The sequence below is a fragment of the Aplysia californica genome, unplaced genomic scaffold, assembly GCF_000002075.1.
Source record: "Aplysia californica isolate F4 #8 unplaced genomic scaffold, AplCal3.0 scaffold00606, whole genome shotgun sequence".
NCBI classification, from domain to species: Eukaryota; Metazoa; Mollusca; class Gastropoda; order Aplysiida; family Aplysiidae; genus Aplysia; species Aplysia californica.
Genome location: NW_004797876.1, coordinates 218,309 through 235,240, shown reverse-complemented (window position 1 = coordinate 235,240; position 16,932 = coordinate 218,309). Strand labels below are relative to the sequence as shown.

General features: G+C 42.7%; 1 protein-coding gene across 1 annotated transcript; it reads left to right on the top strand.

The window, feature by feature from the left end:
- The first annotated feature begins 229 nt into the window (after positions 1–229).
- On the top strand, positions 230–12,200 carry LOC101851295 (DNA-binding protein Ikaros). The gene is made up of 9 exons (XM_005107472.3): positions 230–261; positions 2,763–3,132; positions 3,731–3,834; positions 4,341–4,430; positions 5,309–5,431; positions 6,552–6,748; positions 7,253–7,382; positions 9,506–10,231; positions 11,753–12,200. Exons 2-9 carry the CDS (start codon positions 2,799–2,801, stop codon positions 12,041–12,043), a joined length of 1,995 nt encoding a protein of 664 aa, XP_005107529.1. The 5' UTR covers positions 230–261; positions 2,763–2,798; the 3' UTR covers positions 12,044–12,200.
- Positions 12,201–16,932: the final 4,732 nt, after the last annotated feature.

Here is a 16,932-nt window from a genome sequence, read left to right as displayed (position 1 = left end):
AAAGATATTCAGGCCTGGGCTTGGCCTATCTGTGTTGGATGACGACTTGCTTTGAAAGTACATGATGTATTGTAGCTTGAGCATGGGGCCTAACAATAATAATATTATAATTTTTCGGTCAAAACCCCCGTGTCGTGTGATAATAAATAGGCCAAGGCTGCGAGGCGCACACCGCGCGCCGCGCGCCGCCGCGCATTCATTCATACTTTTTGTTAACTTCCGGTTCAATACAATATGGACGACAAAGAGCATTATAATCAGGTAATTATGATTTATGCAATATCATACAGTTCCAGCAAATCAGGATGTATCCATAAAGTCTCAGCAGAAGTGAGCAAATGAGTTAATCATTGTGTCAAATATTGCTTTTATTATTTAGTGATTCCAAACTGAAACACAACCAGTTTTTATCAAGTTCGGACAGACCGCCGGGCTACTACTGACTACTGCCACTCATTCAGCCTCACTGACTGTCACTGCTACTTCCACTAGCCTAGAAGAAGAGTTCAACTGGACTGTAGGTTAGATCTAGGCCTAGATCTAGATTTAGATCTCCATAATGTTTTATAATCGGGGTTAAGGTTCAGATCAGTCTGACCCACCAGTCCGGTTCGTTTCATATACAATCGAACCTGCCATGACGGCCTCCTGTCCTCCTGTTTAATAGTTAATAATAACCTACGGAATACGGCCACCTGTACAAACGGCCACTTTCCGTTCCCCCAAGCCCCCTTGTGGCATGTCTTTTTTCTAGGCTATATATATAGGCCTATATAATTTAACTGTGTGAAACGGTCACCAGTCCAATGCGGCAGCGGCGACCTTATTTTATCAACCCACGGTCAAATTTACCTGCCTCAGGCAGTTAGGTGTGGTCACTCATTGCCCGATGCTTTGACGGCTTTGTCATTTTGAATTGGCCCCTCACGCTGTGGACGGGCCGTCATAATTCATTCACCTGTCGTTATTGTTAGTCCCTCCAGTGAATGTTTCCTCAAGTTGACCAATGACCAATGGGTAGGCCTAACAATACATTTTCAATTGCTTTTAAGGGAAACATGATCGTCATATAGATCTCTATAACCTAAGCCCCGCCCACTACTTCATAAAATACACAAATCATGTTTGAGGTGACTGGTCAGTTTTGTTTACCTAATCTGTAACAAAGGGACAATGGACGTTGACATGAACTTGCAACAGACGGGTCAGACGCGTCGCTCGTTCTCCGAGTGGTTGTGACCCGCGTGTTTGTTTTACCAGGGCCAGGGCACTCTGTCTTCATCGTCTAACTTTTATAATATTTCGTTTAATTTACCCTTGCACAAAATCAGCAACAATACCAAAAGATAGAACCAAAAAACACAGCAACGAAACAACAGTAAAAATATCTTTTTACACCACCCACCCCCCTTTTTTTCGAAAGAAAACAAAAACCCTTTTGAATTACCCTTATGGCTGTCCTAATCCTGAGATCAGCCCTGGTTTGAACCTCAGAAGGGAATAGTTTGCTTTTTCTTCATTTTGACCAGTCCTGCCTAAGACGACCACCTGTGTTATTTGTCCACTTTTCTCCATGATAATGGGTGGCCGTCTTACACAGGTTTGACAGAATTAACAAATGACATTGGACCTTTCACTTTGTCACTTAGAAAATAAGGTGAAGGCCATTGTCATCATTGTGTAGTCAACATCAAGAGGTGTGTGTTGGTGTGTGTGTTTGTGTGTGTGTGTGTGTGTGTGTGTACGAGTGCATGTAGTTTTTTTGTGTGTGCGTGTGTTGTGAGTACGTGTGTATACGTGTGTGTGTGTCATTGTGTAGTCAACCTTTCTAAATGAGCTACTTTCATTCAAATCAACAGCTTGTTTTAAGAGGAGCTCTGTATGATTGAGTCTGGTCTAGCCAGTCATTAACTTGAGCTCTTGCATTATTATACTAATAAAAGGAACATCTAATGCATCTTCATCTTCCCCATCCCTGACCAGTTTGTGAGTTACTGAGTCTGAACTGTGTGAGTTACACTTCTTCCAAGTAGGCTTGGCCTAAGAAAGTCAAATTACATGATGTACTTGCAACTGAAGTCTGGAGGCGCTAACTTTTACTCAGTTTGAAACTGCATTATGGGTGATTATTTTCCTTTTGGCTGCTTAGTGTAATACTCTGCCCTGGCATGCGCAATTGGAACATCTTACACAGAACGGTTGGTTTGCTGGATTTGGATGCTTTCACCAAGGCTTAGGTTTTAATTTTAAGCTAAGTTGTTAGGATTTAAGATTAGTTGTAATCCTTATCATGAACCAAATCCAGGGTTAGGGCAGTTAGCTGAGTCCAGCAAATGAACCAAACATAAATAATAGTAAACTAATTTTTTGTCTCTCCAGTACTGTAAAATTTACTAGGCGGCACTTGTACAGGTAGTGGTTTGACTACAGAGGGGACTCTATTATCTTTCATCATTGCCTTTCTCACCCTGCACCTGGGTGCAGGCCACGGACAAACACTTTCCACCTTTCTCTATCCTGGGCTAGCCTCTTGATGTTGTTCCGTCCCGCCTTTCTGTACATCAATTTCTGTGATTCTTCTCCAGGTTCCACGCGGTCTTCCCCTTGATCTCTTACCTTGTGGATTCCAATCCAAAACTTTCTTTGTTATGCAGCTGCCACTATTATAATTCTTTATAATGAATCATAATTTTTCAGAAGTAAATCTGTTGCAGAGCTGGGGGACATTAATATCTTTATAATGTATCATGATACTTTTTCAGAAGTAAGTCTGTTGCGGAGCTGATCTTTGCGGAATCATGGAGCCCTACCCAGTGCCGGAGCACGGAGTAATGCCGCCGTCTGGCCCGCCCGGCCCCGGCCCCGGTCCGGGGACTAGTCCCAGCCCCAGCCTGATGCACGAGCAGCACCTACAGCAGCTGCACCAGTCCATACAGCACCAGCAGCAGCAGCTGCACCAGCAGCTCACCTCGGGGACCAGCAGTATCTCCGACCTGATCGGGATGTTACCTCAGACGGCCTCGCTGTCCACGTCCGTCTCCTCACCTACCTCAGAACCTCCACTCAGCCACTCGGTGCCCCCCGCCGGCCTGCCCTCACACATGTCCTCTCCTCACCCCGTCAGTTTGCCAGGTGGGCTGGGTTTTTGTGTCCTTCCTTGATGTTTTTGTTTTTTGCTTACAAGTTGATATCCATGGTGGGTTTGTGTGTGTGTGTGGGGGGGGGGGGGGGGGGGGGGAGGGGTTATTTGTGTGTGTGTGTGTGTAAGTTCAATATTTTTTTTTTGGGGGGGGGGGGTGTTTGTAAGTTCAATATTTTGATCTGTGCTGCTGAGGGGAATACAAAGCTTTCAAATCTATCATTTGAATGGTTGGCTTTTACTGGGGTGTGGTTCACGCCATCTTTTCTTATCATCTATTTTCCTTTTATGGAGATTAATGTCCTTTGATTTATGGATGCTGTTGCATGGTCCCCAAACATGATTTCCTCCTTAATTTAATAGCCCTTTATTGTTATCGTTTTTAACAGTCAAATTGGGCTAGTCTCTACAGGGTAAATCTAATTGTCAGTGTTTCTTTCACCCCAATCGACACAATTTAGATCGCTTGGAAATCGAAATTAAGCTTCCTGTATGCAGCAGCGAAGCTCATAACCACAGACGCCTGTCTATCTGTTGGGTGAATTGTTTGTGTGAATGAAGAGTGAAATCTAACGTTTTCTGATTTCACAGGTTACAGGCCTGACATGCACCTGCCCATCCCTTCTACGTTGTCCTCGTATTCAAGACACACAGATCTCCCGCCAGGGTCTCAAGCTACACCTCAGTACTCACAGGTATATATAGCTGCCACTAGAACGGGAAAAATCGTATTTGATATGTTTTTCAGTGTCTGAGTAGGGAAGTCCTGTTTTCATATCTGGAAAATGTATTATATTCTGCTCACTTTGCTCCCTGGTTTCAGCTGCAGCATCACATTTTTCTCTTATACTTTCCTCTTTGGTTTCAGCTGGTGCATCACTTTTTTTTTCTTTTTATCACTTTTCCTCTTTGGTTTCAACCGGCACATTACATTTTTATCTTTATCACTTTCCTCTTTGGTTTCAACCGCCACATTACATTTTTATCTTTATCACTTTTCCTCTTTGTTTTCAACCGGCACATTACATTTTTATCTTTATCACTTTCCTCTTTGGTTTCTGCTGGTGCATCACTTTTTTTTTTCTTTATCACTTTCCTTTTTGGTTTCAACCGGCACATTACATTTTTTATCTTTATCACTTTCTTCTTTGGTTTCAGTCGACACATTACATTTTTTGATCACTTCCCTCTGTTATTCCAGCCTCCAGACCCAAGCCGCGGAGAAACCAGTATTTCCTCTATTGCCTACACCCGACAGGGAGACAGCTATGTGTGTTCATTGTGTGGAAAGGTGAGTGTTTGTAAGGGACAGTGGAGTACACTTAACTCTTTAAACCCCATTGGACGCTGGGAGCGTCCGATAATAGTAACAACTGTTGCCTTTCATTTAGCGCTAGTTTCTTCTTGATTTTCGGAGCTATTCCCGATTCAAATTTTTTTTGGTATTGTTTTCGCTATTTAGAAGTTGGAGACAAGCTTTTGGGGTTATAATGAGACATAGTGCACCAGGTTTAGGTGACTGTAGAAAAAACTGCGGGGAAACGGTGGAAAAAACTCAGGGTTTTAAAGAGTTAAACCGAAATCTGCAAGACTGCTAGATTTTCTGAAGTCTGGCAGAAGTGTTTTCGGTTTAGAGAGACTGCTCAAATAGCAAAGGAAAAAAGGATCAACTGTGTTTGGTTTATGAGGACACTTCTGTACATAATATGTTTGTTTCTCATCACTGTGTAAGAAAAGGTTTTTTTCTTGTTTATGTTCAGACTTTATGGTATTGCAGAAATTTGGTTTGTGGATTGTGTAAGTTTCTGGTTTAGAATTATGAAGTGGCGATCTTAGATAGGTGGCGTTCTTACGCAGTGTCATTGTTCTGTAAAAACCACAAGAGGTGAAATAGGAAGTGGCTGGTTGTGCAGGTGATTGTCGTATGTGGGTAGTCGTTTGAGCAGGTTTATATATACATATAGTAGAGGGTTTTACGGCGCTCGCAACTGCATAAGGTCATATGAGTGCCAAGGGGATGGGTGTCAACAGAGAAGTCTTTACAGGGAATCAGACTTAGACTGCTCACCTCTCTAGCTTCAACAGCACAAGGTCTTAGAGCAGGTTTGACTGAACTTATTTTGTACAACAGACGTTATGAATGTTCGTAAATTTGTTTTTGTTTTTCAGGTGGTTGTTTCCAAGGCAGCAATAACTCGTCATATACAACTGACTCATGAGAAGAAGAAACCATTTGAGTGCAATATTTGTCATCGGCGTTTTGGTTATAAAAACATTTTAATGGAACACCAGGTAAGATCAGCTGTTTGGAATACTGTGTGTCTGTTTGTATTTTCACTTTTACCCTTTTTGTCCTCTGTTACCATTTTAAAGCGTTGAGGGGAGATCAGGGGCGGCTCTGGGGCTAAAAAGTGGACGTGCACAATTAAGCAATCGCATGCTGAAGATAGTCAAGGGCAAATTTTGCCATACGTGTTTTAAATACAAAGAAAGATAAAACTGGGGACCTGAAAACAAAAGTTTATGCGAAGATTTTTATGCCCATGTTTGAACAGGTAAATGATGTGAATTGAGCAGTAATTTTAGATGAGCTGAGGAAGACTGTACTGTTTGAAGTATTGTGTGGACTGTCTCAACCTGGGTGGTACACACCACTATAAACTGTTCTAGTCGAAGTGTCGTTTTCATCTTCCTGTGGGGGTGGTTGGCGGGTGCTCTGGTGTGGTTTGCTTCTTCTTTCCTATCAAACATCTATCGTTCTTATCTCTCCTCCTCCTTTTTTTGTGTTTGTTACTCTCTTGTACAACCTGTAATTTTCTATACTTTTATGGCCTTATTGTGTTGCAAATGCCGTAAAACTCTTACTGAAACTAAAAAGACTAAAACATCATCCTCGGCTTCTTTCACGCTGTGTTCCATATGTCTGAGATCTGCCTCTAGATCTGGCTCCCAGGTGGATATTTGCCTTTCTGTCTTTCTCCTCCCCATGGGGTTACCATTTTAGGCTTTGCTTTGTCTTGTCACGCTGTGGGCTGCCTTCCTGAGTGTGTTTGTGGGTGGTTGGCAGGTGCTCTGTTGTGGTTTGCTTCTTTCCTATCAGACATCTATCGTCCTTATCTCCCCTCCTTTTTTATGTTTGTTACTCTCTTGTAACACCTCTAATCTTCTGGCGCTCATATGACCTTACGCAGTTGCGAGCGCCGTAAAACCTCTACTAAAACAAAACAAACATGAGTGTGTTTCCAGTCCATTGCTATCTTGTTTTTTTATCTCACAGTCAGTTGGTTGTTGTTTGGTTCTCCTCCGTAATACTACATTATTAAAAATGATGTTTTCCCCAATGATATAGATATTACTATTGTTTTTTAATGACTTTTTCTTCTTTGTTCTTTTTTGTTCTTTTTTTTTTTAGAACATCCACTTTGGCATCAAGCCGTACGCGTGCACGCTGTGTGACAAGCGATTTGCCGCGCGGTCGAACCTGTTCCAGCATCGCCTGCTCCACATGAAGCCGTTCTGCTGCTACATCTGCAACAAGCGCTTCGACCGCGACGACCAGCTGCAGCGACATCTCAAGCTGCACCCGACGGCCAACGTCTTGTCCTGCAGGTCATTCTTCTTCTCATTTCGCTTGTGACTCGAGCCTGCCCAATTTCCTGTATTTTTTTTTTTCTTGTTTTTGGGGTCTTACAACTTGAGTCTGCCATTTTTCCTTTTGAAGGGGGGGGGGTCTTTTTTCACCTTGAGTTTTCTGGGATTTTTTGTTTTTGTTGTTTTATTTATTTTTGTGAGAATGCCATTGTAAATTAAATTATTTTCCTCACAGGATCAATGAAACATTTATTTATTTATTCATTTATTTATTTATTTATTTATTCATTCATTGTGGGTGGTTGGTGGGTGCTGTGATGTGGTTTGCTTCTTCTTTCCTATCAAACATCTATCGTCTTTATGTCCTCTCCTTCTTTTTTATGTTTGTTTCTCTCTTGTAACACCTTTAATCTTCGACACTTAAATGACCTCATTGTGTTGCAAAAGCCTTAAAACACTTACCAAAAAAAATTCATTCATTCATTCATTCATTGATTCATTCATTACTGTACACGATTGCAGCCAGTGCCCGTTTACAGCCACCAACGTGGAGGCCCTGAACAACCACCTACAGGAGAGCCATAAGCTGCTGACCTACGACACGCGCAGACACTCGGCCAGCTTCGACAGCGACGGGGATCCACCCTCTCAGGTCTGGTTTTTTTTGGTGATATTTTTTTTGTTGTCATGTTGGTTATTATCGATCCAGTTCTATTTTTTCCTCAAACGTTGTCTGCTAGCCAGCTTTATCACCCTCTCAGGTCAGATTCGTTTTTTTTGTATTTTTTTTCTTTTTGTTATGTTGGTTATTATCGAACCAGTTCTGTTTTTTTTTCTTCAGACGTTGTCTGCTAGCCGGCTTTATTTAGTATGAATTTTTATAGCACTTGCCTGTGTCTCCCCGCGACACCCACCGGTACAAGCGGAAGAAAAAAGTAAAGTAGTAAAGTAAGTAAGCAACACAAATAGGTCATATATAGTATACACATGCCCAAGATTAGAGGTGCACGAGAGAGCATAACGTTTGTTTCTTTCTTTTTTTAATCATTCATTCATTTCTGCGAAATGGGGTCGGTGGCCTAGTGGTTAGGCTCTTGGACTCGCAACCGTAAGGTCGTGGGTTCGAATCCCGTCAGGGGCCCGGCGTTGTGTCCTTGAGAAAGGGACTTTGCGCAAATTTTCCTCGCTTAACCCTGGTGAAAATGGGTACCCGGCTATAGATAGTGAACGATCTTGTCTGTTTGTTGATAGTGTTTGAGCGCGTGAAATCCGAAGCTTGCACTGTATGCTTCCTCGGAAGCCGAGAATGTTTCTGAGTGTTCTCAGAGGGTCTGCTGGGGTAATAATAGTTGTAAAGCGCATAGAGCATGCTCTTGAGCATGGATATACGCTATATAAAAGCGATTATTAGTATTATTGTTAACGTGCAGACAAAAGAAGGAGAAGAGATCAGGACGATAGCGGTTTGGTAGAAAAGGAGCAAACTAAACCAGTGCTGTATCCCTTTCAGACCATGTTGGCCCTGACAGACGAGGTCTGAAAGTTGCTTCCTAAATAATCTACATTGTATCGATGGGACATAAAAATGCATACTTTTAGAATTTATTTGATCTTTAAACATTACTTCAGTAGCATCTGAGCGTTAACTCTTCTGCATGATGCCATTCGGTAATAATTGCATGTTTGTTCTAATTGTTGTCTTGAGAAGTAGAGGCAATTAGATGTGTGGGGTAGCTTGGGAAGAAAATATCCCCTTAAATCAGTTAGTTTTCTACAGAAGAACAGATGATGTTCCACTGTCTCTGAAGGGTAGTCACATAGTGGTCAGGCAGCAGACTGCTTTACTCCAATTCGGTTGAGATGTTGGTTGAGGGGTACATGCTGTGTCCCAAGTTGGAAGATTATGGATTGATCTCCCCTCCTCAACTCATTGATTGGATCTTTGATAATTAATATTATTAAACCTATACAATGTGGATGGTTGGCAGGTGCTCTGGTGTGGTTTGTTCCTTCTTTCCTATCAAACATCTATCGTCCCTAGCTCTCCGCCTTCTTTTTCGTGTTTGTTACTCTCTTGTAATACCTCTAATCTTCAGCATTTATATGACTTTATTGTGTTGCAAGAGCCGTAAAACTCATAATTAAACTAAACCTAAACCTGTCCAATTTCCAATTTGAATCAGTGGTTAGTTGGAGGGCGTCACTGGTAGGTCCTACTTCTATATTTCCCCTCTGTTGTCTCTGTCTGTCTGTCTTACTTTTTCCCAGCACTAAATGGCCATCATTGTGTCGATGTGCTTCTCTTTACTTAAATAAACAAACCAATTTGGATCTCCAGTTGGAGTGGGTGGTTGGCGAGTGCTCTGATGTGGTTTGTTTCTTCTTTCCTATCAAACATCTAACGTCCTTTATCTCTCCTCCTTTTTTTATGTTTGTAACTCTCTTGTAGCACCTCAAATCTTCGGCACTTATATGACCTTATTGTGTTGCAAGTGCCGTAAAACTCTTACTAAAAAGTAAAATCATCTATCATCCTGATCTCTCCTCCTTTTTTGTGTTTGTAACTCTTTTGTAACACCTCTAATCTTTGGCACTTGTAATTGTATGTCCTCATTGTGTTGCAAGTGCCGTAAAACTCATACTAAAACAAACAACATCTCCTCCTTTTTTGTGTTTGTTATTCTCTTGTAATACCTCTAATCTTCAGCATTTACATGACCTTATTGTGTTGCAAGAGCTGTAAAACTCTTACTAAAACTAAATCTTTATCTCTAGGTGGTGATGTCGTTGCCAAGCCCCACCCTGACCTCCCCGGACAAGTCCCCCGGCCACCAGATGTCCATGGGTGGGCCCAACATGGACACTGAGACCATGCGGCGCATCGACTCGATCTGCTCCCAGCTGGCCACCAGGGGTCAAGGCCACGGGGGCGCCGAGGTCAAGCAGGAGCCGCTGTCCCCCGGGGGCGTGCGCTTCCCTCCGGACGCGTCCCCGCACCACCACTTCCCCCCGGCCCCCATGTCCCCCCGCGACCCGCACCTCAACCAGGGCTCGCCCACCTCCACCATCAGCAACCCTTCGGTGGCGGCCATGATGCCCGGTCGCGGCGTCGGCCAGAACCAGCAGCGGTTGCCGCCCTTCTCCTCGGCGCTGGGCCGCTCTTACTCGAACCCGACGGACCCGGAGCAGGGCAGCAGCCCGCAGTCGATGGGCTTTGGCCGCAAAGACATGTCTCCCATCCCCGGCGGGGGAATGGATCCGCTGCACGGCAAGTTCCATGGTGGTGCCAGCCCGCGTTTCCTGCCTCCTACGCGGCGGGCCAACTCGATGGGGAACATGAACCCCATGGGCAACTTGAGGCACGGCGGCCCCACCCCAGAGCACGTACGCTCCATCGCGGATTCGACCAGCAACCTCACGGAGTTTTTCTCCACCCTTCAGGGCTTGGTTCAGAGGTCGCAGGAAATCCCCGAGTTGAACATCAACATCTCAAAACCCAAGGTAAGTTGTGTCATGACGCGGTGGAATCAGGCGCTCGTCAGTTTTTGGGGCATATGGAGTTATTGATGTTATCTTCTAGCCTGAGTCCTTTCGGAGATGGACGTTAAACTCGGAGGCTCCGCCTCTTAAATAACCTAACAGTGTTGACAGAGGTGTTAAACCCATACCATTTCACCATTTTTTTCTTCTAGCCTGTCCATTTGTTTTGCTTTTGATGAAAAGATATTCAATTTGAATAAATGTTAAAAGTTAAAATTTTTGTACTTGATGGAGGTAGGGTCACCTGGTGTCAGGCAAAATTAGCGAGAAAATGGTCGCCAAAGTTTGGAGTCTTCTAAAACTGTTGTGTTCTTGGAAACTGCAAATTTACATATTTTATGCCTTTGATCTATATCTACGTTTTTTTGTACAATCCACATAAGAATATGTTTTTAAATGTACATAAAAGATGTTGAGCTAAAATGTTAAAAAATTCTATAGGAATTACCCAACGTACGAAAAAAAGTCTGTTTCCTCTATTTATTTATTTTTTATGCACACCTGATAACATTTACTTACTAGAATTTTTTACATTTTACATAAACAATCCAATTTTGTTGTGTCTTTATTGGACGTCGTCAATACAGTCTGTAGTTTTGACGATAAGGATGTGAAAGACACTGACATGTGAAATAAATGTTTGTTTCCTGCCTCCCTCCTTATAGCTCCCCCTCCCCCCTGGGCAATGCCACTAACTTAAGTGTCTTTAAGCCATTCCCCAAAGGGGGGGATATCAACATGTTCTTATCTACAGTAGAATTTTAAATGGGCTGACTAATCAATGTCATGCTCATACTGTGACAGAACAACATAGGGGGAATGCTGCTTTTTCTTTCCTCATCCTCACTATCATCAATTTTCCTGTACTTCTTTTGTATTTATCACTCTCTTGTGAACTGCTATTTTCGGAGTGCCTTGATAGTCAAAGCTGACTTTGTGCTGTTGAGGCTAAAGAGGTGAGCAGAGTAAGCCTGATTCCCCGTTTGGATTTCTGTGTTGACATCCACCCGTTGGCGCTCATATGCTGTTGCGAGTGCCGTAAATCCTTTCCAAGTGGGTGGTTGGCGGGTGCTCTGGTGTGGTTTGCTTCTTCTCTCCTATCAAACATCTATCGTCCTTATCTCCCCTCCTTCTTTTTTGTGTTTGTTGTGTGTGACTCTCTTGTAACACCTCTAATCTTCGGCACTTATATAACCTTATTGTGTTGCATGTGCCGTAAAACTCTTACTAAAACTAAACAATTTCCCCTTCTTCTTTTTTATGTTTGTTACTCTCCTGTAACACCTGTAATCTTGTGGCACTCATATGACCTTATGCAGTTGCAAGCGCCGTAAACCTCTACTAAAACTTTTTAAAATACTCTTGTAACACCTCTAATCTTCCGCACTTTATGACCTTATTGTGTTGCAAGTGCCGTAAAAAACTTACTAAAACTATTAAAAAAAACCCCAAATACCCTTACTAAAACAAATCCCTCTTCAGATGACGAAAGAAGTGGGCGTGCAGCACAACAGCAGCACCCTGCCCGGCGAGCCTCCGTCACTGGAGGAGCTGCTGGTCTACTACGAGTCTCAAGGCCGCCTGTACCGCTGCCAGCACTGCCGCATCAGCTTCGAGGAGCGCGGCCTCTACTTCCTGCACAAGTCGCTGCACGGGGAGATGAGCCCCTGGCAGTGCAGCATCTGCCACAAGATCTGCGCCGACCGCAACGACTTCCACCTGCACTTTGTCAACCAGCAGCACCACAGCAACGAGCAGCCCACAATGCACTGAGCGGAGGCCTGTGGTGTTTTTGTGTTTGGGCGGACGGGTGGTCGGTTGGCGGGTGCTGCTCTGGTGTGGTTTTTGCTCGCTCCTTCTTTCCTATCAAAACGTCTGTATCTATCTGTTCTGTTGTCCTCCTTATCTCTCCTCCTCCTCCTCCTCCTTTTCTTTGTACTTTACTCTCTAGTATTACTGCTCTGGTGTGGTTTTTGCTCGCTCCTTCTTTCCTATCAAACATCTTCTATATTTGTTGCCCTTATCTCTCCTCCTCCTCCTCCTCCTTTTCTTTGTATGTTACTCTCTAGTATCACTTATAAGTCTTCGGCACTTGTGTTACTTGTTAGTGTTACAAGTGCCGCAAAATCCTTACTAGAGCTAAAATGAGTGGTGCATTGGTAATGATCGTTACTTCTGCCTTCTTCTTTCTTTAAAAAAGTAATTTTTTGCTCTTCTCCTGAATTGTGAATTATCATATGCAGGCTTGCCTACAACAATCCTTAATTTTGCGGGACAATCACATTCACGATGCCAACACGAGTCCCAATGGCTGTAATAATGTTTTGTTGTTTCCGTAAACTGTTGATGTTACGACGTTGGGTCTCCCTGGTTGGGTTTTGACAAAGTCGGCAAGCCTGTTCATGTTTTGAGAATGTAGGTCGCGGTGTCCTCAGAAGCGCACATGGGTGCAGAGATTATAAAGCGTTTTGTGGTCGCTGACCGTCACTCCTTATAATTTCTTACTTTTCACGACAATCAACAGACCACGCACCGAAAGATTTTGTTTTATGGGCGTAGTACATTTAAACAGTTTGCCGATGATAATCTCCGAGTACTTTAAATGGATGAAATGATTATTGAGTGTGAACCTCACACGCACACACACACACACACACACACGCACACACACACACACACACACACAAGAAAAGACAGTTCTTATATAATGCACAAGAAAACCAGTTCAACTACAAAAGGAAGCACTTTCTCAGCCATGCATTGATTATGTATATATATATATACACGTAAGGAGAGCAGTGAAGACAAAGACATTTTAATACTTTTTGCTGTTACTATCATGTTGTGTTCAATTACAGAGTGGGTTGTACGGAAGCTGCCAAGGCTCAACCCAGTTTTCTGTGTGGTCAGATTTTTGGTTTTTATTGGAATTTCAAATACGGGTGGTTGGGCGGTGCTTCGACCTGGTTCCCTCCATTCTTTTCTATTTCTATCAAGTGTCCATTGTCCTTACTCGTCCCTCCTTCGTTTCTTTGTATGTTGCTCTCTTGTAACACCTCTGGTCTTCGGCACTTATACGACCAAATTGTGTTGCAGGTGCCATAGAACTCTTACTAATGTCTCAGAAGTGTGACCAAGTCTTGTTGTTTCCTCTGCTATTTATTACGGTGTGTTCAACGACTGAGTGGGGTATGTGTCGAGAGTTGTCTCGATTTAATCCAGATTTCCGTGTTGTCCGAGAGTTTTTTGGTTTATATTTGAACTTCAGATTTATTTTTCATATTTTGTGTCTTCTATTGTTTTTTGTTGGCCGGCTGTCCAAATGTACTGGGCCCAAAGTTTTGGAGAAAAAAAATGTGGGTTTTTTAATCTGTGGTGTAGTTTGCATGTGCTCAAGAAATATTTTGTTGAAATTCAAATTCTGAATGCTTAAAAAAAAGCACCCCCTCACCCCCCCAAAAAGATACCCAATGTTGGTGCAATAAAGTAAGAATGAAACAGTTTTGTTCTCTCTGTCTCTCTCCAGACAAACCTTTGTTTTGTGGGTTCAGTACCTTTGAACAGCTTGCCGTTGTTATTTGTAAAGAAAATCTCTGCGTTCCACTTTCTCTTTCCCGAGAGAGAGTTTTTGTGGGTGGTGGCTGCTACAAGATTTTTGCCATTATTCATTTTCTCTTTTGGTGGAGATTATTAATTTTCTCTGTTGGTGGAGATTTTTAATTTTCTCTTTTGGTGGAGATTTATTGATTTTCTCTTTTGGTGGAGATTATTAATTTTCTCTTTTGGTGGAGATTTTTAATTTTCTCTTTTGGTGGAGATTATTAATTTTCTCTTTTGGTGGAGATTTTTAATTTTCTCTTTTGGTGGAGATTTTTAATTTTCTCTTTTGAGATTATTTAATTTTCTCTTTTGGTGGAGATTATTAATTTTCTGTTTTGGTGGAGATGGATTAATTTTCTCTTTTGGTGGAGATGATTAATTTTCTCTGTTAGTGTGCTGTACTTTCTGTGAGGTCGGGCTGACCGACCTTGGTGTAGGAGTTTGTTTGTTTGCTGTTGGAGTTGATGCTGGTGCTAAGGGAAAACAAAAGTTGATGGGCCGATGTCATTGTCAGTATTCGTTGTGCCTGGTGGGGGTTGTCGAGATTTCTGTTTGCTGTCGGATCCTACGTTGGATCTGTCGGTCCTCAGTAGCATCTGTCGTTGGGTCCTCCGTTGGGTCTGTCGGGTCCTCCGTTGGGTCTGTCGGGTCCTCCGTTGGATCTGTCTGTCCTTTGTTTGATCTATTGGGCTGGGAAGAGCACTTTTATCACTTGGGTCAGGAGCTGGTATTTTTTGTGGGTGGTTTGTGGATGCCACTGGTAGGTTCTACTTCTTTTCTTTTCCTACGTGTTTTTTTGGGGGGTTTTTTTCCCCCTGTCTTTTCTGTCTTGCTTCTTCCCTGCACTGTGTGTGTGACCGTTATTATGTCGATATGCTTTTCAAACAAAACAAAACAAAATGGGTTTTCTTCCAGCCAAAGGGAGCTTATTCTGTATGCGTTGGTGCTTGAATGTCTAATGTTTTACATTGAGGTGCTAAACTGGGAGGTAACTTTGACAAAAGTGAAGAAAATCCCAACTCCCCCGTCCCTTTTGTTAACCCACTGTGCAAATGTTTAGTTTACGCAGGGGAAAGGGAATAAACACGCGTTTGTTGTGTAGTGGTTACACGTTTGGCTGCAGCACACAGGAGACTGGAGTTTCGATTCCCGAGTCGGGAGAATATAAAATAAATGTGAGGCAGTGTGATGAAATCGGGCGCTAGTCAGAAATAATGAAAGTAGTGAAGAAACTGGCATTTTTCCTCAGGTTTGTCAATTTTTATCGAATTTGTTTTTTTGGCTCAACACCTTTCGTGTCCATTTAAGAATACATTTCTGTGTGGATTGTACTGAAGAAACATCAATTAAAGGCACAAAAAGTGTAAACTTTCTGTTTCCACGGGCACTCAAGCTAAGAAAATAACTATACTTTGTCGGCCTTTTCCTCTCTCATTTTACCTCTGAGACTAGGTGACCCCCACTGACTTCATTCGCAAAAATCTCGACTTGTATTCAAGATGAAAGGATATTTTTTAAATCCAAAGCAAGATAACTGAACAAGCTTTAAGATGATACCCATAGCTTCACATGCCCAAAAATTGACGAGAGCCGGATTCCACCGCGTCGTGACACAAATAATTGATCAAGTATCTCGGGTCTTTCTGCCAGGCCGTTATATATCTTACCCTGGGTTGGTCCTCACCACAGGCAGAGTCGGAAGCCCACCACTTTGATGAACCAAATTGTGTTGATTGGGCCATAAAAACATGTACATTAACTCTTTATCTCCGAGGGGGGTAAACCGACTAAGCCGGGGGCCCTTTTTTGGTGCTAAATCTGAAAACGACAGAAACATCTTTAAATGGGTCATTAAATCGAAACTAGCAAACCTATTTTGATAGTCTTTCATCTAATGAATGAACTTCCAGTATAAGAGACCTGTTTTTGGCAATTGCCGAAAAGAAACTTGATGTCGAAGTCGTCGTAAAGGCATGTGCCCCGCACAGTGGTTCCGACCGCAAGACGCTGGGAGCGGCTTGCCGGAGATGAGTTAAAAAGAGAAAGGGAATTGCGAGACATGTAAACTATCGCACCAAGAGTTGCGCAGGCAGGCGAAGGTCTTTTCTTTCTTTGGTTATATATTGCTTGTCGTAGTCCCAAGAGGGTTTAAGACAGTGGTGTCCGGTTGATGTAGAAAACACTTTCTCACTTTGCGACCGTTGATGTGAGCATGAGCTACTTCTCCCCCCCCCCCCCACTCAGTGATGCGCGCACACACACACACACACACACACACTCAGTGATGCGCATTCGCGCACACCCCCCGCCCCCCTTTCTTGCCCCTGATGATGCTGTCTTTCAGTTGCTATATACACCTAGATACTGGACAAATGGGGGAAAAGCTGAGTTATTTCGCTATTTTATTGAAAATAACTGTTGTTGTGTCAAGTTGTTTTATTTTTCAATGTTCAAATGAACCTCTTTTGTTTATCAGTCATAAGGTTGTTGATTTTGTATCGGATGAAACTTTGTGAAGATTTTTAAATCTGGAGATTGTGTCAACAGAGCATTCATAAATTACAATTTTTTCTTCTCTCCCCAGCAACTATCTGTTTGGCGTTGTTATCTCCTCTCCTCTCTAACGTTCATTTGTTATATTATATATCTCTATCATATGTTCATCTCTCTCTCTCTCTCTCTCTCTCTCTCTTCTCTCTCTCTCTCTCTCTAACTCTCTCTAACTCTCTCTCTCTATCTCTCTATCTTCTCTCTCTCTCTCTCTCTGTCTCTCAGTTTATCAGTCAGCTTTCAGTGCGTTACATACTCTCTCTCTCTCTCTCTCTCTCTCTCTCTCTCTCTCTCTCTCTCTCTCTCTCTCTCTCTCTCTCTCTCTCTCTCTCTCTCTCTCTCTCTTTTTTTGTGTGTGTGTTGGAATATAATCTGAGTGCGCATAATAACTGGTTTATGTTTAACCATACTCAGACAGAAGGCACTCTTCACCGTCCTTTGTGTTTTTTTTATAACTCGACCATTTCGGTTTTACTCTTCTTTACGCGAGTTTTTTTAAAAAGTGTGATAGA

Bases quoted from the DNA above. Each gene is read 5' to 3' on its own strand.
- LOC101851295 (XM_005107472.3), top strand. From the start codon at position 2,799: ATGGAGCCCTACCCAGTGCCGGAGCACGGAGTAATGCCGCCGTCTGGC. The intron at 3,133-3,730 runs GTGGGCTGGGTT...CTGATTTCACAG, and splicing joins TCACCCCGTCAGTTTGCCAG to GTTACAGGCCTGACATGCAC. The intron at 7,383-9,505 runs GTCTGGTTTTTT...CTTTATCTCTAG, and splicing joins ACGGGGATCCACCCTCTCAG to GTGGTGATGTCGTTGCCAAG.